General features: G+C 38.1%; 1 protein-coding gene across 2 annotated transcripts in view; it reads right to left on the bottom strand.

Annotated features, from left to right (window-relative positions):
* The window catches only part of LOC134674069 (inactive dipeptidyl peptidase 10), a 214,150-nt gene that overhangs the window by 174,023 nt on the left and 13,979 nt on the right, over positions 1-26,148 (bottom strand). For both annotated transcript variants that reach the window (XM_063532121.1, XM_063532122.1), the window contains exon 2: positions 5,308-5,455. In XM_063532121.1, coding sequence (XP_063388191.1) covers positions 5,308-5,337 — 30 coding nt within the window. In that variant the 5' untranslated portion in view covers positions 5,338-5,455. The remainder of the gene's footprint in view (positions 1-5,307; positions 5,456-26,148) is intronic.

Raw genomic sequence — 26,148 nt, 5'->3', positions numbered from 1 at the left:
TAATTGGAATCATTGTCGATTCCTCATTACAGGAATGCATTACTTGATTCCTTTCAGATTACATTTTGTACTTCTACTATCAAAAGTACATTTCGATAGTAGATATGTATAGATGTTGTGGATGTTGGCTTACTAGATATAGATGTACCTTATTTGAATCAGGTGAGCAGATTTCGAAAATAATGACAGTTTTGGAATCCAACATGTCTGCCGTGCACTTTGACATAAAAGTCGTCATGGGTGTCGTTTTATAGGTTTCAGGGAGCGCAGAATTCGAAAATGATGACAGTTTTGGAATCCGACATGTCTACCGTGCACTTTGACATAAAAGTCGTCACGGGTGTCGTTTTATAGGTTTCAAGGAGTGCAGAATGCGAAAATGATGACAGTTTTGGAATCCGACATGTCTGCCGTACACTTTGACATAAAAGTCGTCATAGGTGTCGTTTTATAGGTTTCAGGGAGTGCCGGTTTCGAAAATGATGACAGTTTTGGAATCCGACATGTCTGCCGTGCACTTTGACATAAAAGTCGTCATGGGTGTCGTTTTATAGGTTTCAGGGAGTGCCAGTTTCGAAAATGATGACAGTTTTGGAATCCGACATGTCTGCCGTGCACTTTGACATAAAAGTCGTCATGGGTGTCGTTTTATAGGTTTCAGGGAGTGCCGGTTTCGAAAATGATGACAGTTTTGGAATCCGACATGTCTGCCGTGCACTTTGACATGAAAGTCGTCAAGGGTGTCGTTTTATAGGTTTCAGGGAGTGCCGATTTCGAAAATGATGACAGTTTTGGAATCCGACATGTCTGCCGTGCACTTTGACATAAAAGTCGTCATGGGTGTCGTTTTATAGGTTTCAGGGAGTGCAGGATTCGAAAATGATGACAGTTTTGGAATCCGACATGTCTGCCGTGCAAAACTGTCATATTTTCGAAACGGGCACTCCCTGAAACCTATAAAACGACACCCATGACGACTTTTATGTCAAAGTGCACGGCAGACATGTCGGATTCCAAAACTGTCATCATTTTCGCATTCTGCACTTCCTGAAACCTATAAAACGACACCCATGACGACTTTTATGTCAAAGTGTACGGCAGACATGTCGGATTCCAAAACTATCATTTTCGAATTCTGCACTCCCTGAAACCTATAAAACGACACCCATGACGACTTTTATGTCAAAGTGCACGGCAGACATGTCGGATTCCAAAACTGTCATCATTTTCGAAACCGGCACTCCCTGAAACCTATAAAACGACACCCATGACGACTTTTATGTCAAAGTGCACGGCAGACATGTCGGGTTCCAAAACTGTTATTATTTTCGAAACCGGCACTCCCTGAAACCTATAAAACGACACCCATGACGACTTTTGTGTCAAAATGCACGGCAGACATGTCGGATTCCAAAACTGTCATCATTTTCGAATACTGCACTCCCTGAAACCTATAAAACGACGCCCATGACGACTTTTATGTCAAAGTGCACGGCAGACATGTCGGATTCCAAAACTGTCATCATTTTCGAAACCGGCACTCCCTGAAACCTATAAAACGACACCCATGACGACTTTTATGTCAAAGTGCACGGCAGACATGTCGGATTCCAAAACTGTCATCGTTTTCGAAACTGGCACTCCCTGAAACCTATAAAACGACACCCATGACGACTTTTATGTCAAAGTGCACGGCAGCCATGTCGGATTCCAAAACTGTCATCATTTTCGAAACCGGCTCTCCCTGAAACCTATAAAACGACACCCATGACGACTTTTATGTCAAAGTGCACGGCAGACATGTCGGATTCCAAAACTGTCATCATTTTCGAAATCTGCGCCCCCGAAAACTTATATGATACAGTTTCACACAAAAAGTGTATTTATGGCTGGGAGAAGAACGATCAAAAGTATTTTGACACCGAGTAATGTAATTTAGTCTGAACAATATTACGTAATCAGATTACTGGAGTAATTGATTACGAAGGAATCACGATTACACTTGTACTTCGATATATTCAATTTCAAAGGAATCAAGTACGCAAGTAATCAGCGGATTTGATTCCAGTAATTTCGATTACCAAAGGAATCGATTACTAAGGAATCATGATTACTGTAATGTAATGTGTAATTTAATTCCAAAAGGAATTGATTACGCCCAACTCTGTATACCAACATGATATAAATGTGCGTGGCACTGGCATAGACATGGATTAAGGTTCCAGAGGCTATCAGTTTTATCCTGACTGATAAAGACTGACCGATAATGAATATATGATTGTATCATCGCTCACACTGTTAACTGTACATCGGTGGACCTTATGTCTTTTCTAATAAGGTACACCGATGTACAGTTAGGAGTGCTGCTGTTTGTACAATGCCTATAAAATTACTAACCTAGCAAAGGTTTAGGTCATCAGTTACATGAGTCTCTTGAAAAGTAAGGGAATACTCCCTTACACGCGTATTCGGGAAACGAGATAATCACAAGATCTAGAAACGATATAGAGATCAACTAGATTTACATTAGATATCGACTAGATGTGACTTGGATATCTAAGTCATAACTTGTCGAAATCGTTCAAGAGGACCTCCAGAATCGCGGAAACGTCAAATTTGACATATCTATCTTGTCGAAATCGTTCAAGAGGACCTCCAGAATCGCGGAAACGTCAAATTTGACATATCTATCTTACAAATATCTTTAAATTATCCATATCGTAACTTGTTGAGGTCTAGTAGAGATCTAATACATTTTCAGAATCGAGCCGTTACTTTATCGCCGATTGTAATTTAATCACAAATTTTACTAAACCGAATTAACTAATCGGAATTCAGGACATCCTCGATATTACAAGCGTGATCTATAGATGTAGCAAACTCGCATCACGTTTATACCGTAAATTGAAATTTGAGCTTTAAGTATATGTACTAAAGTCTGTAATCGGAAGCATAGTTGAGTAATACCCCAGAGTGGAATATTATTGTCCAAGCGGAGAGATTCTATTACAGAATTCCAATTGTTACATAATTCACAAAACATTTTAACTTATTGAGGTCCTAGTATAATAAGGCTTCTGAATTAAAGGCATCTATGCGTAATCAAGGTTCAAGTTTATACTGGTGCCGTGTAGACAAGACGTCGGTAAGCTAACTGAATAGTTATCCAATGTCTGGAGGGTGCTCATAATTCCAAACGTGCTTCAACTTATAAGGGTCACTCACTGCCAGTCTACGATTTAAATATTAAACTGAAGATATGATTTTGGAATCCGGGGCCCCAGTTGTAACAATACTAATTCTCACGGCGCGCGGGCTCGAATACTTTCTCGCTCGCACAGTACTGCGTCACACCGGCCAGCCACCGAGGAGCACCGAGCGCGCACGACGATCGCCGACCGGGCGGTATAAAAGCCGCAGCCCGCGCCGCATCAGATCACTTAGCTAGCGACTGCCTTAGCGATAGGTACACCTCTGTCCTTTGGCGAGTCATAATGAGTCTGGAGTTCGATAGCCCACTTGCAGTCTTCTCCAAGACTTACCTAGGTCCCTTGGCGACAGGTTCATAGACTGTCCCTTGGTTTTTACATTATTGTGAGCTGTCACGCTCAACAATGACAACTACCCACTCTTTTAAAGAAGAAGTTGCATCTACCCTACATTATTTTTCTAAAGTACCCTACGTGTAAAATGGGACTGTACAAAATAAATAACGAGGCAAACGACGAATCATCTAAAGAAGGTAGTAACAACACAACATGAAGACACAGTAGCAACAGAAAAATCCACAGTAACACCAATACAGTTGATGTATGCTATTCAGACCAGCTTCACTCCAGGGGGAGGGTTCCGTCGAACACTCTCTCAGGCAGTAACTGTAAGGATAGTGCCAACTTGGCGAAACTGAAGGAGACATCGTTCTACACAAGTCCTGGTACCTACTCACTCTTCAGACATACGTGTGCCAGAGGGAGAGACTATAACAATACAGATCCTCGTACTCTCACGGGACGTTACCGAGCACCAGAGGGAGAGAATGTAACAATACTGATCCTGGTACTCTCACGGGACGTTACCGAGTACCAGAGGGGGAGAATGTAACAATACTAATTCTCACGGCGCGCGGGCTCGAATACTTTCTCGCTCGCACAGTACTGCGTCACACCGGCCAGCCACCGAGGAGCACCGAGCGCGCACGACGATCGCCGACCGGGCGGTATAAAAGCCGCAGCCCGCGCCGCATCAGATCACTTAGCTAGCGACTGCCTTAGCGATAGGTACACCTCTGTCCTTTGGCTAGTCTCAAGTCTCGGTCGGGAGTTCGATAGCCACTTGCAGTCTTCTTCTGCCTTGGCGATAGGTTCCCGACTGTCCCTTGGCAATTTGCATCGGTAACAGGCGTGCTCAACCTTGCCGTCTGTTATTCGATATTAAGTTAGATAGGAAGTAACCAGTTTTGTATGAACCCATAAATGTATGCACCTATATGTATAAGTTTTCATAGTCAATAAAAGTATCGTTGACATTGGCGTTTGAGTGAAACTCCCACCTACCCTACACAGTTAAATAAAAGATAAGTGGGTATTTAATTTTATCAGATCACGGATGTCAAGGAAGTTGAATTTCTATAATAAAATAAAAATGTTACTTATATTTTTAAGAAAAAATTTGGGTTTCAAACACAGATTGACATTATTACGAATGAGCAAATGGGTTTTTTAACTTTTTTATGTACGCAAGTGTAAGATTACAATTGATTGCACTAAAGCTATCATTTTCTCTACTTTAAAGCATATTTGCTCATATGAGTAAAATACTATCACCTCAAGTATATGAACTAAATTAATTAAGTAAATTGAATAAACCTTCGGACTAACCATTACACAACGCAATTGAACTAAAATCGGATATCAATTGGAATGCAGCAACCGTAGCGCTAACTGGTCTATTCTCTGTTCACTGAACAATTAACTTGCAGTAACTTGGGTAAACAAGCGGTCAAAAAGTTAAATGGAAACTAACTCGCCGCGCGGAATAAAGGCTTTTGTCGGCGCTCGTGGAATATGAATACAAGTTTCCGGTAAAATATTTGTTTTTAAAATACTACATTGTTACGTAACTTAGTTATAACGTATCTAAGTTTTTTAAAGTATTTTTTTCAGTCATAGAACTTAATTTCGGATGGCGGTGATTTCTCTGTTCGTCGTCGCTTTCCTCTACAAAGCTGGATAACGCTGGAATCTGCTACGAGCGTAGCGTTACGAAAACATTGGCAATGAATGCGTTAAGACTTCTTATTTCACTTACCTCGTCATCGAACGCGTCAGGGTCGGCCATCCTGACAGTTTTCTTCGCCAGGGTTCCGTTGCAGGAGTCAGGGTAGAGAGGTCAACCGGCTCGCATCACACGCACTTCACTCTCACTGTCTTGCGCACGGACATAGCATGGAGTCGATCTGAAACAACACGAAGAAAATAAGTTTTGGACAAAAAAAAAATATTGTAGTTTTATTGCTGACGATGCTTTCCTTTTAGCAGACGACTAATAGTCATTGAGACAATTCTAAACCCCCAAACACATTAGGTTGCGTTGTTTTATCATAGAATCCCTATGGCCACCTCCTGTCTTCATCATCAGGTCAGCTCGATGGTATCATAATATTGCATTATCACCGGACTAACATATTACTCGTACTAGTGAATAAAAGGAAGTGAGACTACATACATACATACATTTCAATTTAAATAAAAATTTCTATGTAATTATATAAATATAAGAACTCTTAAACGGTTTTTTGACACAAAGACTTACTTTTCTTACATATTATAGCGACAATAAGCAATGCCCATAAAACCATAGGACAAATAAACGTCCTCACAACTAGGCATATTTTATACATGGAATATTTTTATGGGGTTGTTGTGTAGCCAGGACACAAGGGCTAGACACAGGGGCTCCTAAACAACGCAATAAACAACCCGCATGTAAAAACAACTCGTAACTGTAAATCGGTGGACCTTAATACAAAAGGCATAAGGTCCACCGACGTATAGTTAACAGTGTGGGCGATGGTGCTCCCCGGTGGACTAAACACAGTTGTTTGTTCTCTTTTATTCCTAAAACTTCGAACTTCGGGGAGATGATATGTAAAATTAGAAAAGTTCCTAGGATTCCTTAAAAACCGGGCAAGTGCGAGTCGGACTTGCCCGGTTTTTAAGGAATCCTAGGAACCGTACTCCGTACCCTAATGCAAAAAAAAACGAAAAAAAAACCAAAAACAAAACGGTCACCCATCCAAGTACTGACCACTCCTGACGTTGCTTAACTTTGGTCAAAAATCACGTTTGTTGTATGGGAGCCCCATTTAAATCTTTATTTTATTCTGTTTTTAGTATTTGTTGTTATAGCGGCAACAGAAATATATCATCTGTGAAAATTTCAACTGTCTAGCTATCACGGTTCGTGAGATACACCCTGGTGACAGACGGACGGACGGACGGACAGCGAAGTCTTAGTAATAGGGTCCCGTTTTACCCTTTGGGTACGGAACCCTAAAAACTACTGCACAGTACTGTGCGCAGTTTATAAATTGTACATGTATAATGTCAATTAGGTACACTTTTATAAACTTACTGTAGAATAAAGGTAAAAGTACAGTGAACTGTAAAAATGTCCTTTTATGCGTGCAGCCTATGGACAACACAAATTACACGAAAAAGACCCTCAATGCCCTGCGTGTCCAATACAATAATGGTTTCCGCATGCTGATGGGACTGCCACGTTACTGTAGCGCCTCGGGGATGTTTGCGGAGGCTAGAGTGGACGCGTTCATTGCGATAATCCGTAAACGCACCGCCTCCCTCATGCGCAGAGTACGTGACAGTTCCAACAGTCTGCTTCAGCTCATTCCTGGAGATCCTGCTGGTTCACTCTGGAGGCACTGGAATGACCTACATATGGGATCCAGAGGCACAGTGTATAATTTAATGTAAATATGTAGATTTTAATTTAATTTTAATGTAATTTGCTGACATGTATTTTTAATTTTAATTTTAATATGATAATATTTTTAATTGTAATTATTTTTATTTTAATATTTTTGTATGGGTATATTTTTTGCCTGAAATAAAATTTGATTGATTGATTGATTGATTGAAAAATATGGGTGCACAAATCATCTCAAAAATATGTCCCATAGCTCTTATGTCTGCGAATTAAGAACTATGGGACATATTTTTGAATAAGTTGACTGCACCCATATTTTTACAGTTGACTGTACCTAAATGGTACATAATTAGACGAAAAATTCCTGCTATTAGTGAAAGTTACAATAAATAGTTTATCGTGGACTGTGGACGTTCAAGGATAAAATCAGTTAAATTTACCTTTATACACTCGTATGTAGTACCATCGTCCACACTGTTAACTGTACGTCGGTGGACCTTATGCCTTTTGTAATAACGTTCACCGATGTACATGTACAATTAGGAGTGTTGCTGTTTGTACATGACCCAAAACACATTTAATTATTTAAATTTTCTTTGGTCTCGGAATTTCGGAACGCGTGATTATATATATTCACTATGTAGATCCTCTACGGCGTAGCAATATGCCTCCGTGCGAATACTATACTGACGAACAACTTCAGTTCTGATCTGACCCTTATAAAAAGCGACCTATCTCGGGACTGTAAGAATTATTTCGGAAAAATCCACAAAGGCAGACCACAAAGTTTTGCGGGCAGATTGAGCATAAAGTCGCAAACTGTGGTTTATTAAATAATTAACTCTATCATAATTTTTAAGCTGATACCAAAAGTATTATCAATAAACTTCCCATAACTTGTATTTAAAACTGTCATTTAATCACCAAAAATAGTAGATAGGTGTGTTACAGGTGACGTGGTTAAATCTGCCAAAATCGTAAGAACAACTTCAATTATGTTTAATTAATTTGATAAGTTTAATTAGTTTAGTTAGTGGTTTAGTGTTTTGATTAGTTTGATTAATTTGATTTGATTTGATTTGATTTGAGTTTTAGTGTTTTTACATACCCCGCACCAACTATGCTTCTCTGTTTGGCCTAAAGGTTGACTGGTAGAGAATGCCGTGTAGCATTAAGTCCGCCCTTTGTCACTGTATATTTTTTACTGTGCAATAAAGTTAAAAAAAAAAAAAATTGAGAGATAGATTTAAAACAATCCGTTTAAGTAATAAAGTGGTATTTTAAGAATTTCACTTTCTAATGTGTTCAAATCTTAATTGTGATAAATTGCGGGCCGTATAAATCTTAATAAGCCTCATTAATGAAACCCTTTAAGCCTCCGTTAGACGTGAGCACGTTTTGGGCGCCAAGAAAAAAATATTTTTTGTCTTTAAAAATCTTCAGCCATTTTTAGTAGCGAGCGCTTTAGCATTTGAGTTTTGATGCCTAAGCAACTCATTAACAAAATAAATGCAATAAATAACTAGTTAATTATATCATATGCTGTTAAATCGGAAAAAGTGAATAATTTTGTCAGTTATAACTCCAATGTCCCATTTTTTAATGGCTGAAATGTAAGTATATGTCATATCATTAGAGGGCGGAGTACCGGTGGCAAATTTCACACTAAATGTATGGAGTCGCCTAAGTATTCTTATGATTAAATAAATAACGAATAAATGATTAATTTTGCATAATAATTTTTAGGAACTTATAGAAATTATCTTACGAGCATACAAATATAATGTAATATGTTGTTAATATCTATAATACATAATAATATGTTTTCTTATCAAAACATTATCATTAGGTACTAAATACTAGACTAAGAAGTTATACCTGCCAAACGATATATTATTTTCAAGACCATTCAATTACAATTGAGGACTGGAATTATGTGTTCGAGGTCCTCCTCACAATCTACACTTAAGTAAGTATCTATGTTATAAAATGACTGGACTATGGCCACATGTTCCTGGTTTTTCGGAGTGAATCGGTTTCTTAATTTATTGAAGATCCATTTATGAGTGGAAAACGATCGCTCTACATCTACCGATGTCATGGTTGCATGTTTAAGGACTTGTTTATAATTTTCCATTGTAATCATATTCCTTAATTCGTCAGCATCTGGGTTTCTATCTAGAACCAATTCGAGTTTATTTCGCACGGTTTCACTTCCTTGGAGGCTTAAAATAGTCCTAACTATATCTATTACCAGAAAACTTTCTTCTCTCGGAATTTTAGTGCATAGTGTTAAGTACTTACTTCCAATTTACGAGTAGGTACCATACTAAGTACATTAGGTAAATGAATAATTTTATTATTCAAGCCTAAAATAATAATTATAAAAACGACTCCATACCTTTTGTGTGAAATTTGCCACCGGTACTCCGCCCTCTACATATCATAGTCAATATCTGTAAGACCGAGCTTCGCTTGGAAAACATATGAAAACTCAAAAATGTGCGTTTTTCCAGGGATAAGATCGATTTTTCGCCCCCGAAAACCTCCATATAAACAAATTTCATCAAAATCATATCAAATATAATTAAACATATATGTAAATAAATAACCAAGAATTAATCTTATTACTTAACAAAAGAACTACTCGTTTCAATGTATAAAATATAGTTTGAATAGCGCGGATATATGAAGCATGTATAACATCTAACGTAACCGAGTATTTTTCTCTGACAAGAATACCTCTTTAATTCTCTCCCATATAGGGAATTTAACTCTAACAAAGGCTTTCTTTATTTGTAAAACGACCCTCAGAGGTTTGGGACCTTGCTATTATACAAAATGTAATGGAGCCTTACCAGCATGTATAACAAACCTACAGCCGCAGGAATTCGCATTTATTATACACCAAAGCACTGTCGTGTTTTTATCATAATACGTACGGATTAAGGATTACAGGCTCCCATAGAGAGGATAACTTAAATAGTCCCTTTGTTAAAGAGGAACGCATGCAGCTACGTACAAACGTTCTCTTTGTGGTTGGAAATTGTGTCTTAACTACAATGAGCAAGGTTGTGTTTGCAATGAGATGATTTAATGAGATACAAGTATGTTAAGTTTTGTCAGAGATTTGTGAGTACTGAAATATTCTAGTGGGATTTGTGTTGTAGCTGTTTGTGCACAATAAAAGTAGAAAATGGTTAAGAGGTAAACCATTTAGGAAGTCATTAGTGAGCATTGTGTTAATGACGAGCGATATTAAAAATGAAAGCATATCATTATTTCGATCTACAAATCTTCAACATTTTTCATCCATAAATCACTCGTGATAGAATCGAAACAAGCTAACTGTGCATGGCATTTTCAGTGACAAAGTGTGGGAACGCCATCATTATATATTGCCCAAAATCTATGAAATATGAAATTAATCCGCTTATAATCCTTACTTTGTTCTATTTAAATCGGTGCAGAGTTAGATTAAACGGACTACTCCTTTTTATATTACAACACTAAAATTATACTAATCATTTCCAGTGCACTCAATCTCTATCTTTGTGGTGACTACACCACAAAGACAAACAAACCACATATTATGTCCTTATTAATAAGCAACGACACATCTTATAATCCCCCATTAGCACGCAGAGCCTCCACTGCCATGTAGCTAATTACACGTCGCCGGTAAACTCCATAATTGCCGTATTGCCGTGTGCAAATTGTTTGCCATTCTGCGCCTCAAGTCGTTTGACGGCAGAGATCACTTTCGCAGCAGATAAAATATTAGAATACTAGTTACCAAGAACAGTGGCCCCTTATAGTTCGTTTTTTTTAGCATTAGAAAGAACTTCGCAGAAGTAAGCTTGTGGTTCCAAATCCGGCACTTTTAGCGGTAATAATTTGAAGTAAATTATATGTATTGACCGTGCTACATTAGATAATTCTATAATTATTAACAATTAAAGAGCCTGATAAAAACTGTACGCTTGCTTCTGTGGAGTTCTTTCTAATGCTAAAAAAAACGAACTATAGGCAGGGGTGCGAAACTCCTGACTTCGGTCAAACTCGGCTCCGCTCGGCTCAGCATTACTCCGAGCAATTATTAGGGTTGGCACCACTTGACTTCCTTTTGCGTGCACGACCACAGATAATCACTGGAATTTTGACAACCCTAAATAGCCGAAAGGGGTAGTGCCATATATTAGAAAGGGTTAGCATAATTCAATCCTGAACCGCTGTCAAAATCCGGTTTTGTAGGAAGTTTCCTTTCTGTACGTTGGTACTATTATTTATTCTGTGCCTTCGACCGCTAGCTGGCGCGGGTGCAGACAGCGGACGCACATGCGCGGGTGCCATTGTAAGTAAAATCCGCCGCACGCGTCCGCGCCAGTTAGCGTTGTTCATACTATTTTTCGTTTATCTGCTCACCCGCTTTGTGCAACGACGCCAGCCAGAAGAACACTCTTATTAAAAACCCGAGCGCAACCGATTATTTCAGTTGCGTCGAAGTTTATGTACGTTCTGCAAATAAATTAAAATCTTGGAAAAATATCTAATTTTAATCTCGGCTATGGTATTAATAGACGAGACTCACGGCGTAGTCTTATCTTATCTTATATTGTTTTCGGGGGCCCTTGCACATACACTTCGACCCATAGGGATCTTTTGTGCAATTACCCCCTAGAAAAGATCTGTCAACTACTCTCAAGAGCTCACGGCGTAGTACTCTAAAAGTATAGTCTCACCTAAATATGATGACTGCGCGTCAGTATATATTTACTTACAGCATAGTAGCGTGTCACATCATTCGTCGACACCGATTTGCATTTAATCGGTGAGCAAGAGCATTTACTCAAGCCGATTCAGCGGCACGAACTTTGGCAACTTAATGCGGTGTCTACGTATGAAAGTTTATGTTTGACGAGTTTACAGAGGCACACGTGTGATCACAGCGAGTGGCTAAAGACGTAGATTAACCCTCTCAACGCCAAGAATGACTAAAGCCGATGCACGTGAATGGTGTTTGTACCTCTATCCTCTATACGGTAAAACCGGGCTCAGCATTGGGACATTGTATTTAAATTTGTAGGGAACAAATTTCTGTGCGTATGTGGCATAGTAGCTACCAAACAAATGAACTGGTTTGAGTTTAGGTCTTTGAGTATTTTTTTTTACATCTATGTTGGTTCCTAGGTAGGTTACGCTGTTTTGTAATATTATGAATTAAATATTAAATTTAGATACAATCAAGTATAAAATTATAAACTTAACTTTTACTTTACATTACTTCGACTTTGGGTTAAATAAGTTTTGCAGTACCTAATATGCCTATACAAAACTTCTCAGAACACGAGAATGATTCGCAACACAGCTGATAAATAATAAATATCCATGAAAATCAAGATACATATACGCTAAGCAACTTTAACGCTGACCGAAAATTGTCGTGATCTTCACTTCCTACTCCGTACCCGAGTAACTTTTACGTAAACCTTGTTATGGGTATCCGATAACTTGATCAACAAATTGTTTGGCAACTAAAACTACGAGTATTTATTTGGCAACCATTCCGTACGAAAACTTCTTTTTTGCTGAATCATTAATTACGATACACGATGTTTTTAGTAAATACCTAAGTGTGTTTTAAAATAGTTCATGAAAGTATCAATTAACTGAGATTAAACGATGTTTCATAAATAAATAGGATTAATTCTTGTTTTTATATTCCAGATAATAAAATGAGAGTGCGCTACGGTAGATTGTGAGTTAGGTTGAGGTGATTGAATTGTTATTTTGTTCTATATGATATAATATATCATAATACATATATAATATATTTATATTATAAATATAGAGTTTAGTTCCCAAATAGAGCACATTTATAATCAACACAGAGCAAGTATTCATTCACGAAAGCTAGAGCGGATTTTATAAGACAATTTTGACAGTTCAGTACATCGCCGACGTCGCCATATCTAGGTAATTTGGCGGAGGAAGTTGCCTCCAGTACGAAGCAGCGACGTACGGGAAATGAACATCGGTGGGCGAGATGAATATTTGAGCTATGAGGTCACCACGATATACTCGGCATTTGCTAATTTTGAAATGTTCGATTCCTTCTGAAGGACTTGTGTGAAAACTAAACAAACAAACAATAATTTATTTGCAAAAATTTGGTGATTAAACTCTAATCCGCGTAAGAACATCTTGATCATTTAGATCAGAGCATTTTATAGGTCAGCATTATTGTTACGTATTAGGGTTAGTAGGCTATACCTAGCCTATCTGAAAACTAATAAAACTTCGTTAAGCATGACATGCGTTTTAACCTTCCCAAATATGGCCACTATGGCAAGGGATGTTTTTTTCCTACATTTAAATGAGACAATACAGAATAAATAACAGATACATATAAAAAGAAAATCATTCTGATTAATAAAAATAGCCTGAGAGTAAAAACATGGCCCAATCAAGAACCTACGAATTTTAAATTCAGTCGAAAAATAATTCTATCCAAGTTTTTAAAAGCTTTGCAACATATGAAGTGGTAAATACGCGTGTACTTACCACTTCTTTGTTAAATATACGAGTTTGCATTTAATGACGTAATAAACTTGAAGACCCAAGTTCTAAGAGAACTATTATTATAATCTGTGTTCTAAGTGCCCGCAATGAGTTATGTAAAGCCCGACCAGAAATATAATGATTATTGTCAAGAGGGCGCTGTTATTCTCATTTATGTGGTGACAGTTCAGTTTAGTATGTACGAGTATAGTACCTATAGTTCCAATGAAATTCAGCAATATGGCGCGTGACCATATATTATTGGACAGGCTTTACAGGCCACAGGAATCCAGAGAAATGGTGTCCATTTGTTACCCACACCGATCGCAGTGAACCTAGCCCCCGTGAAACAATTAGGAACTATCTGAAGAGCTCGATTGAATTTAATCGACCCGCACAGCCTGGATTAGTTCGCTTTAAACTTTGAGCAAACTGCACCGGTTTTGGTAACCCGCCACGTAACTAAATTGAAATGATGCAGACAAAACCACGTAAGCTGGCGTGAATTAAAGACTCTAGTAACAATATTCTTACCCCCGGAGTTACACGCAATGTTTTTCATCACACTTGCAACGAAAAAACTAAATTTTAAGCGAAATAATTCTTAAATACGGTGACATTTCAAACATTCGTCCGCCATATACAGGGTGTCCCAGAATTCGACGTCAAGCCGTAAACGGATGATAGACCAAGTCATAACAGTTATCATAAAAATACAAAAAAAAATCCAACTCATGTTATTTAAAAATTATGGTCACTTTAATAATTCACTAAAAATCCACACCCTGTAATTATTCAAGATTACACAATAATAAAAAAATTAGAATAAATTATGGAATTTGTAGTAACAAGAGTTAAAGAACCATTACAGGGTGTGGATTTTTTAGTGAATTTTTAAAGTGACCATAATTTTTAAAAAACATGAGTTGGTTTTTTTTGTATTTTTATGATAACTGTTATGACTTGGTCTATCATCCGTTTACGGCTTGACGTCGAATTCTGGGACACACTGTAGAATTTTTTATAGGATATTATAAAACACGAGACAAGACATTAAATAAAAATACCTAACACAGCAAATTAAAGTTTACACTTTAATCCCAATCACTGAAATTGAGATGTGGAGCCGAAATGGTCTCCACTCAGCAATGCAGTTAACACGACCGGCCAACAAATCGATTATCATTCATTGCAGTACGGGATAGAACCGAATCAAACAGCTAATGGCGCACTGAGAGAAAAATACAACAAAAATACACTTAGAATTACAAAAATAAACTTAATCCGGGGACAAGGAGAGTTAACTAATAGGAACACATTGACTTTTGCAATTTCTATTAGATCTTGCAATTTCTATTATCTGTTTGTTGAAATTATATTTGGGATTACTGAGCTGTTTGTATAAATAAATAAACTTTGCAGAAATAGTGGAACGTCCATAATTATTACTAAAACTTCATTTTTTCCCCCAGTACAGAACTGTTTTTTAATTCCTGGTGATGATTTTTCTCTCAGTGCGTATGACTGATATTCAAATAATCATGCATATCTCGAGGTACCCGAATCATATTAAAATTTATAAGTATACCCACTAATAATCATCATCTTGAATTTAATATCTGAGCAAAGTTAAGTACGCCACTCGTCCCAGTCCGTCCTAAGCCGAATCTTATCTATCTGTTGATAGCTAACCCATCAAGTTAAAAGACCTTATTAAAGGTTTTTATTTAGTTTTACCGGTCATCCAATGGCTAATGCCCACTTAGAGTCCGAAGGAATAGAAATTCTGCTACAGATCGACGTAACCAGTTCTTTGTGCTGGTTAAGGTGGGATCAGACAGTTAATTTTTTGTTCATTTTCTAGTTTCATTATTCATCTTTCACTGAAAGTGACACGTCTGAACACAAAATGAACCAAAAATGAATTCATTAGTGAAAGAATGCAACAATGTTGGATATTTTCATTCAGCATCTTTCACTCGCACTCCGAATGAACAGTGTGAACACAGAAATGAACGTTCATTCGGATTTTGCATATTTTTCTCGAATCTTGTGGGTATACTACCTACTATCTAGACAAAGATAACGTAAAAGCAATAAAATGGTGTTCAAATGGAACGAACAAAGTAGGATATATGTATGGTATTTCTAGGTACTCTGTATAAATATCCAAGAGTTCCAAAACAATGCCAATAGCAAGATATCGCAGTACAGTTTGGAGTTTTATTCGGTTAGGTATACACTGTCTCTCATTAAAGTGTTTTTTCTTTCGCTATTAACGGACCTATTACTGCAAATGATTGCAATACGATTTCAGATCTTCATCGGCTAGTTTTCTCAGCAATGTATTCGAGGCTCCAAATAAATTTCTTCTTTTTTTTTATTATGAATGGCCACAGTCTAGCCGAGGCGTAGACGTGGCCTACGATGGAGCGCCCAGAAGGCGCCTGTTCACTCTTGATTTGAAGGCCGCCGGGTTATAAGAACACGGAAATATAGACGCCGGCAAGGAATTCCATTCCTTTTCAATAATTCTTGCGGAATAAGGTCGCAACCACTACCGACGATGCTTTCTTTGCATCTTGTTTGTTAAACTCTTTATTAAAAGATCACAAATTAAACTTATACCAAGACGCACAACTTCATTTGACGCCATAGTGAAAGAAAATAAAAACTGATAATTTTAAATGAAAGTAAAATGAAACATGCACTCGAGTGAACATTCATCCGAGTGAACCGTCTGATCCCACCTTTAAAGATCGATTAAATAAGCAGTAGAAAAACTGTAAGAAAAGTACACCTACAGTAAAATGTTTTCTAAATATAATATTTTCGGCGAAGCGTACTTAAAGGGTGCATGATAAATTACATGTCACTCGTTTTGCCGCCTCTACCCACTCGTATTTAGCGCAGACAACCGCAAACATGTTTTATTTGGTTAAAAATGTTTTACTAGGTAATTAATTGAGTCATTCTATGTAATCAATGTATGGGAAAATGAAACAAATTAATATAGTTTTCAAACCTGTGTGACGTGATACATCTAGGTGTACTGTTTAAAATTCACCACTCTCCCCCCCCCCCTCCACCTGACGCTCGACCCCCCCCCACCTTGAAATGTGTCCCCGTTGGTAGTTTTTTGGCATTCTCACGAAAACTATAATAGATATCGAAAAAGTGTCAAGGACAGAATTAATCCTCATTAAATTTAGAACAAAAATGGTCTTATGTGTTTTATTATAAGTTGGACGGTATTCAAGCTATAAGTACTTGTATAACCTTAAAATAACAAAATAACCATACTAGTATGACGAAATGCAGAATATCTTCAAAACGGCTAGACCGATTTTAATAAAATATACCTAAAAAATCACCGCAGTGAAGCCAGCTATCAAACAAAAGAAACTACATCAAAATCGGTTCATCCGTTTCGGCGTTACGAAGTCACAGGTAAACACAGAAATACAAATTTTTTTCAACTGCACCCAATAATTTTGTAAACCGATTAATTTTGATCAATTATTTTAATGGGATCATGTCCCTTGAAGTTTTAGCTTTACGAAAAGTTAAAAAACATGGAAAACGGCCCAGTATTTTTCAAATTATCGGCATTTTCCCGATTTGTGAGTGGTTTCGTGTTATCACGCGCACGAGTTGCCCTTGACCCCTATAAAACGGGGGTTAGGGGAGGGGTTGTTATCAGTCACTTATCAGAAGTTGACCGGTACACATATCCGCATATTTTCCCGTAAAGAAGACCTGTGAAAAATGGAAACCACTGAAGCTGAAGTCCGCCAAGTCGTCCAGCTCAGCTCCTGCAAGAGGGGCGTAGCCAACGTTCAGTAGCCGCCACGCTGAATTTAAGTCAATCTACAGTTTGCAGAGTTTACCAGAGGTTCCAACGGACTGGATCCTTTACTTCAAGACCAAGAAGCGGCCGCAAAAAGTGTACATCAGAGAGGGACGACCGCTTCATTGTCACAACATCTCTCCGAGATCGACACCTGACAAGCGTTGCCATCCAGCAGCGTCTGCGTGAGATACGAGGAGTGGCTGCCAGTCAGTGGACAATAAGAAGAAGACTTAAGAAAGCGAACTTGACACCCAGGAGGCCTGCAACGGGGCCCAGATTGCTGGCGCGACACCGTACAGCCCGAAGAGAGTTTGCAGAAAATCATATGGACTGGACCATTGAGCAATGGACCGCAGTTCTCTTCTCGGACGTGTGCAGAATATGCTTGAATGGATGTGACCGAAGAGGAAGAGTCTACAGAAGGCCAGAAGAACGGTTCGCCCAATGTTGCTTCTCCGAAAGTCGCGCCACGGCCCCCGCCAGGCACGAAAACCAGCTCTGTTCGCGCGTCGTAGGAAACGTCGTCCCAGAACATCACGGATCCACCGCGATAGGCGACCCTTTCGGAGTAGCAACATTGGGCGAACCGTTCTTCTGGCCTTCTGTAGACTCTTCCTCTTCGGTCATATCCATTCAAGCATATTCTGCACACGTCCGAGAAGAGAACTGGGGTCCATTGCTCAATGGTCCAGTCCATATGATTTTCTGCAAACTGTCTTCGGGCTGTACGGTGTCGCGCCAGCAATCTGGGCCCCGTTGCAGGCCTCCTGGGCATCAAGTTCGCTTTCTTAAGTCTTCTTCTTATTGTCCACTCACTGGCAGCCACTACTCGTATCTCACGCAGACGCTGTTGGATGGCAACGCTTGTCAGGTGTCGATCTCTGAGAGATGTTGTGACAATGAAGCGGTCGTCCCTCTCTGATGTACACTTTTTGCGGCCGCTTCTTGGTCTTGAAGTAAAGGATCCAGTCCGTTGGAACCTCTGGTAAACTCTGCAAACTGTAGATTGACTTAAATTCAGCGTGGCGGCTACTGAACGTTGGCTACGCCCCTCTTGCAGGAGCTGAGCTGGACGACTTGGCGGACTTCAGCTTCAGTGGTTTCCATTTTTCACAGGTCTTCTTTACGGGAAAATATGCGGATGTGTACCGGTCAACTTCTGATAAGTGACTGATAACAACCCCTCCCCTACCCCCCGTTTTATAGGGGTCAAGGGCAACTCGTGCGCGTGATAACACGAAACCACTCACAAATCGGGAAAATGCCGATAATTTGAAAAATACTGGGCCGTTTTCCATGTTTTTTAACTTTTCGTAAAGCTAAAACTTCAAGGGACATGATCCCATTAAAATAATTGATCAAAATTAATCGGTTTACAAAATTATTGGGTGCAGTTGAAAAAAATTTGTATTTCTGTGTTTACCTGTGACTTCGTAACGCCGAAACGGATGAACCGATTTTGATGTAGTTTCTTTTGTTTGATAGCTGGCTTCACTGCGGTGATTTTTAGGTATATTTTATTAAAATCGGTCTAGCCGTTTTGAAGATATTCTGCATTTCGTCATACTAGTATGGTTATTTTGTTATTTTAAGGTTATACAAGTACTTATAGCTTGAATACCGTCCAACTTATAATAAAACACATAAGACCATTTTTGTTCTAAATTTAATGAGGATTAATTCTGTCCTTGACACTTTTTTGATATCTATTATAGTTTTCGTGAGAATGCCAAAAAACTACCAACGGGGACACATTTCAAGGTGGGGGGGGGGGGGTCGAGCGTCAGATGGAGGGGGGGGAGAGTGGTGCATTTTAAACAGTACACCTAGACGTATCACGTCACACAGGTTTGAAAACTATATTAATTTGTTTGTCTCAAAACATATAATGACTGTATTAAATGGATGATTTGCGCCCTGTAGCCCGGGCGTAAGAATACGGCTACGGTATCCCCTGCCTGTCGTAAAAGGCGACTAAAAGGGGTTCTCGGGGTCGGAGACGGTCGCAGCTAGGAACTGCGACCAAAAAAAAAAAAAGAGGACCCTCAAAGAGGCATAGCGCTAGGACGGCACTGGCGCGTTCACTGGAGATCCCAGAGCCGTCCGAAATGCGCTGAGAAGGACTACTGGGAGGTTTTTAGTCGGTGAAAGTCCGACATAACCTCCGCGCTGTCCCTGCGGTGCGGGGGTATCCATAACGGAATTTCCTCCAAAAAAAAAAAGTAATGGATGATTTATTATATCGATTCTACGTAAACGTACAGGAAATTTCACACAACCAGCGTGTTTTTCTTCTACGCAACTTTATCCGAAGTATTTCTGTACATAAGCACATTGAAGACCCGCTATTACTGTGAATTTGTAGGTTCGGTATCATGTCTAATATCAAGCCTCTTAAAATAATAAACTTTAATAATAAACATCACTTAAGTATTCATGCCCCAAGTTAGCAAACGTATGCATTTAAATAAGACATTCAGCTAAAAATTACATCGTTTTATAAAGGCAAACGCTTAGAAGTTCATCTTTGGAGTATAAATTTAAATTAACGGCCAGCTAATATCGTAATTGTGGTTAATTAGCGGACTGATTAAAATCACAAAGTAAGAAACTTCCCATACAAACAGCAACACTCTTCACTGTACATCGGTGGACCTTATTCAAAAAGGCATAAGGTCCACCGATGTACAATAACAGTGTGGACAACGGTACAGAAAATTTTAGCGATCGCTTTAACGGCGACAAACGGTTTGGAGCAAGCGATCCTAACAAGCAAAAGTCGAAAGTCGTACGGCTCGATTCCGAAAATGAATTAGATCTCTACTAGACCTCAACAAGTTACGATATGGATAATTTAAAGATATTTGTAAGATAGATATGTCAAATTTGACGTTTCCGCGATTCTGGAGGTCCTCTTGAACGATTTCGACAAGTTATGACTTAGATATCCAAGTCACATCTAGTCGATATCTAATGTAAATCTAGTTGATCTCTATATCGTTTCTAGATCTTGTGATTATCTCGTTTCCCGAATACGCGTGGTAGATGCCCGTTTCAGTACAGTTACTGCCACCAATTTCATTTGCGCGCACCAGAGCTTCAACTCATCAATGCAATGTACTTCGTATCTTCTACATGTTACACATTAGTGCTAGCGATACTTGTATACGAGAACAAGAGCAATTGTTACATAAATAACGTAACACAGATACGTACTTACTAACGTATTACTTATGTGTTTCTGTTTTGTAGAGCCGTAACAGTGAAAGTTTCACTCTAAGAGACATAATTTTTTTATGCCTACTTACATCTTAAACAAACTTAAATGTATTTCTTGTAAATTAGTAATTATATTCTAACTCAAACATGCAGACATCCAATCGAAGTATTCCAGACTCTTATCTTTTAAGAATTCAAAAGCAATTACAAAGTACGTCCAATTATTTTCGACATTCTCAAGTAAGTAATCATAATCAAATAGGTATTTTGTTTTAGTCAACTCGATTAAACAATGAATACTGTATCATTTTTAAAAACGATCTTCAAGACCCAATACATATTTTTTCGTTTCAATTGATTTAGTTAACTGCCGTATATAATTATATAAATTAACCATACAATGTAAACTATGTATAGTTGTATACAGCTAATTAACTAATTACGCGAACACAAACAAATGAAGCTAATTTACAACTGAAACTAATTAAAAATCTGCGTGCTTTCAAAAAAACAATCATCCGCACAAATTGCACCATATTTCGGCCGAGAATAATTAAATTCCTGGCCGTGTGAACGATGCTAATGACGTCATTTGTTTCGACGGAACAATTTTTTTCTTCGCCCCGAAATACACGGCGCAAAACGAATTATTAATTAATACCCCTGAATGCGGACCTGGCTTTTGCGTGCAGAACAAATATGGACCCTGTATTGATGTTATAAGGGGTCTTTTGGGCTGTTTATTAAATTAGGAGGTTCATTTTGTGTTCAAATAAAATCGCTCTAGCAAAATGGCTAACGAGAGGGGTATTTGTGTGAAGAAAAGGTTATTGAGGAATACACACACACCGAAATTAACTACAGAAAAATAAAGAACTAAATTTAGCAGTTTGTAAAAATTAAACACTACCTACCTTGCCTTGTGTGAATCAAAAATTATGCGACCATTTAAGCATACCGATGTATTCTGTTTTGTATTATCTAATTTATCTATCACAGATATTAAAAGAATACCTACGACTTTTCTTTTCTTTTCCCAATAGAAAATTCTACAGTCTGGAAGTATGTAGGTATTGTAGGTATGTAATATTTGTTTTCACCACACCAGCCTGGGTAAGGCTTACTTTGCACTTCAAAAACTGATAGCAAAGTTGCATTTTATTCACATGTGAGGCAAAGTAATCAAATGCAAATTTTGAGTTGTTTTAATTCTTATGTTTGCTGGTAGAATTGACTTTTAAATGATGATTTTGGATTATAAATATTTAATAACATTCACTTGGATTTGATTTGGTTTGATTTTGAATGATATTTTACATTTAATATTTGCTTCGGGTTGGTATGGTGAAAAATTTTGTGTTTCACTCGGGGGCAAATTTTGTTTAACCCTCGTGCTTTGAAACCCACGCAACGCTCAAGATTCAATTTTTCAAACCACTCGCTACGCTCGTGGTTCAATTTTGAAATCTTTCGCTTGCTCGGGTATCAATATTAGTACGAGCGGTTAAACAACAACTTTGCCCCCTTGTAAAACAAATAAGCCTTGTAGGCCTATTTGTTTTACAAGGTAGGTAGCTATTGTAGGCCTTGACGATTTAATACTTATGAAATAAAACTATTGAAACCGATCGACACAGTATCGGATTTTACCGGTTTCAATAGTTTCATTTCATGAGTAACTATCGCGGTAACCGAAGACAATATTATGATTGAATACTTGAAAAATATACGATATTAGTCGGTAGGTACTATAAGAAAAGGCCAGAAAAATAAAAGTTATTCTCAACATGGAAGCGTTTTCATCAGGAAAATGTAGTGATAAAATTTACAGGGTTTAGAAATACGGGTGTAGGAAGATTACGCAGCTGCGCCCGTCTTTATACCTACGTCACAGAATAAATAATAGTACTAGGTACAGAAGACTCACTCTCTAACATAACGCATCTGTTACGATCAGCACAGATATTATGCGGGGTTGCGTAATGCATCGCAGCCATAATGTGATTTGTAGTGTTTAGTTTTAAAATATATTTTTATAATATGTATGCTAGTTTTAAGGTATTTATGTATGGGCCACTAGTTGCCTGAAATAAAGATTTCATTCATTCTTTCATTCATTTCATTCATTCATTCATTAGCCGCTAGGTGCCGACAACGCCACACGCGGCTTATGACAAACCCCAAAATTGGGGACGAACGGATGTATTTTAAGCTACCTGTAGCTAAGCGACGAAATCGCGGAGTGACGGCTCGATTCGGGAATGAATTAGAGACTCACTAGATATGAAATAGTAAAGACATGTGACGTTCCACAGAAAAAGGTACCTTGGCGGCCGGCGCTCACGTCGCATAGCGCCGTAATAATATTGGAGCGGCGTTAACTATAGCGTAAGCGCCAACGGCCATAAGGTACCTTTACCCGAGGGACGTCACATATCTTTACTATATCGTTTCTAGTTAATCTCTAATTCATTTCCCGAATCGCGGAGTGAGCCACGCCTGCCTAAGTACAGTCAGCTGCAGACATATTTGACCAACACCCCCCGCCCCAAACAAATTTATATGCAGAGGGGATCAGTTATCTCTGCAGCAGGATGTACATACAAATCAATATTGCGCTTGATCATCTCGGAACAAACATCCAATAGAGTTTTGTCATTATTGTAAGGCACGGTTTCGATCCCGTTAACTAAACGTTTCACGCATTACTAAAATGTGTTATAATCAAATCAAATCAAATCAAATATCATTTATTATCAGGCAACTAAGGCCCATAGATACAAACCTTACAAACTAACATACATCCAATAGCAAAATCTTACAAGCTAAAAAAATAATTGAATTGGTTTAGATAATTCCAACTGAAATGGTAAATTAAGGTTAATACTAACGTAATTAACGATGATTACGTTATCATTAGGGTTGAAATTGTTTACACCAATTCCGTTAACACCACTCCGCTGCACCGAAAATGCTATAAAATGTACGATGTCTGGTTATTACTTTCAGGCACTAAGTGTAATAAGCATAAAAGCAAGTTTGATAAATAAGTAATAATTATGAACTGTTATTTATGTAAGAAAATTTTTGTCTCCGTTTAGCATCGATGGCATAATCCATCCAGTAGTTGAGCAAAAAGTTACGGGAAATTTAAAATATTATATAAGTTACCTAGCAAAAACTTTAGCTCACATCAAAGCGGGTCAAACACAAAACTGTGTTACGGTCCTTCCTGTAGACATACACAAGAGTTAAGGGCTATAAAGCTTAATTTTCTTATTTAACCCTTATCCACGTGAAAAGGTCCTCCTTTTATTTATTACTTACATGCCCACAAGCTGTTAACTATTGCCCACAGGAAAGAAAAATGTCCAGTTCGTGCGAACACACTAGTTTTCTCTCCTGTGGGCAATAGTTAACAGCTTGTGGGCATGTAAGTAATGATTTTATCATAGTTCTCTAAATAAAAGGAGGACCTTTTCACGTGGATAAGGGTTAAATAAGAAAATTAAGCTTTACAGCCCTTAACTCTTGTGTATGTCTACAGGAAAGACCGTAACACAGTTTTCTGTTTGACCCAAGCAGCCGAAACACGAGCTTAGCCGCACAAGCACAAAGCCCGCAGCCGCCGCTGTACTGTCGAGTTCCCAGTGATTAATTGTTAGCTGTGACAACAGAAAGATGTTTCCTTTTACATATGGCGGCACTTTTAAATAATACGACATCTTTTTTCACACTTTTGTAAATAGGAAATTTAAATGTGCCTGCCTTCCTGCCTCCTCGCGTTATCCTGGCATTTTTGCCACGACTCATGAGAGCCTGGGGTCCGCTTGAAAACTAATCCAAGAATTGGCGTAGGCACTAGTTTTTACGAAAGCCAATGCCATTTGACCTTCCAACCCAGAGGGTAAACTAAGCCTCATCGGGAGTACGGCGGTCACGATGTTTTACATCGACGAAAAGCGAATGGTAAATATCAAATTATATTTCTTACATAAGTTCTGAAAAACTCATTGGTACATGCCGAGGTTTGAACCCGCGACCTTCCGCGACATTTTTTTCAACCAGACGCGCCACTTTTGTCACTGATAGATCATATCCATAATAAATCCAGATCAAATTCATAACCTGTTATTACAATCTGAATACGCCTCAAGTTCTCCAATCTAGTTCAGTTTCTAGTTTAAATTATACTAGCGTCGTGCTGTACTGTACAGTTGCGTATAAGCGGTAAATAGGAGTAATCAAAACTTGTGAAATGCCATATATATACATATATAACATATAACTCATTTTAAATTTTAATCACTTAATTAAATAGCAAACACGATGGCTCTCAACAAATCTGAAGCAAAGAAAGCTTGAGTACCCTTTGTATTTTATACAAAAAAAAGGTACAATTAACATACCAAAATAATTTGAATGAAACAAAGACGATTTGAACGGAGAAAATTATACAAGGAAAGAGAATAAAACGAGGGACAGGTGGATCAGGCTGTTTTTAATAAAAAGTCAATTTGCTATGAATATAATGGTTTGTTATTTTTACGGAGCACTGAATTTTGCTTCAGAGTTATTTGTGATTGTAAAGAGTTTTTAATGGTATGACTGTATAAAGCTATACAAAAGAAAATCGTAATTAGAGCTACAAATATTGCTTATGATAAAAAAACAACGCGTTGCACTCCGGGAGTGCCGGCAGAAGTGAAAACTCAATGACTAGTCCAAAATTTCTGCAGCACTATGTATAATTGACCCATCCTCCTTTCTATTGAATAACTTTAGTTCCGAAATTGCTGGCCAGTGAGCTTAAATTTGTAGCGTTAATTGTTTAAAATTCGAATAGAAATTGTAAAGTTACCTTGCAGACCTCGCATCTAAATATCTTTGGTCATCATGATATGTTGAATTTTATTTACCAGTACTAGAGTTCACTTTTAGTAGCGATCTCATCAAGTTGTAGCTTTATTGAAATGTATTGGAGTGATATAAAGTTAGAATGTAACTGTGAGATCCTCGCATTTCAGCTCGTACAAGATTAGAACATTGAGCTTTATTGCTTAATATAAAAGTCTATTTTTAAATAATTGACCTGATTATGATAGGTTATGACTAAAGTTCTTTGGTGAATAACATTGTCCGTCACACATGACATCAGCGCGTTACGCGTTACGCTGTCTCGAGTTTATCATTTTTTCCCCACCTCAAAAAGTGCTCAGCGCCGCTAAAGAAGATTTCACTTCAAAAATTTATTCTAAAATAATATCTTATTCGTTCCATAAAAAAGTCAAAGAAGTCTTTAACAATACTAGCCTAAATAAAGTTTAACTTTCCGCCAAACGATGCACTACCCCACTTACAGCAAAACCCCATAGAAAACGACTAGCCCATAAACACCAACATCAACTTTACCTCACCCAAATGAGTTACAATACAACTAAGCATTCGTTTGGGCACTTTACCCTAGAGCGAGCGAGACGGCCTGAGCCACCCGGAGAGGATAGACGGAGACAGAATGCATACATTATTCATGGCCGATTCAGAATAAGCGAGATGTCAACCCTTACCAC

This window comes from Cydia fagiglandana, chromosome 19 (assembly GCF_963556715.1).
Source record: "Cydia fagiglandana chromosome 19, ilCydFagi1.1, whole genome shotgun sequence".
In the NCBI taxonomy this organism is placed as follows: domain Eukaryota; kingdom Metazoa; phylum Arthropoda; class Insecta; order Lepidoptera; family Tortricidae; genus Cydia; species Cydia fagiglandana.
This window is presented reverse-complemented; position numbering and strand designations above follow the sequence as displayed.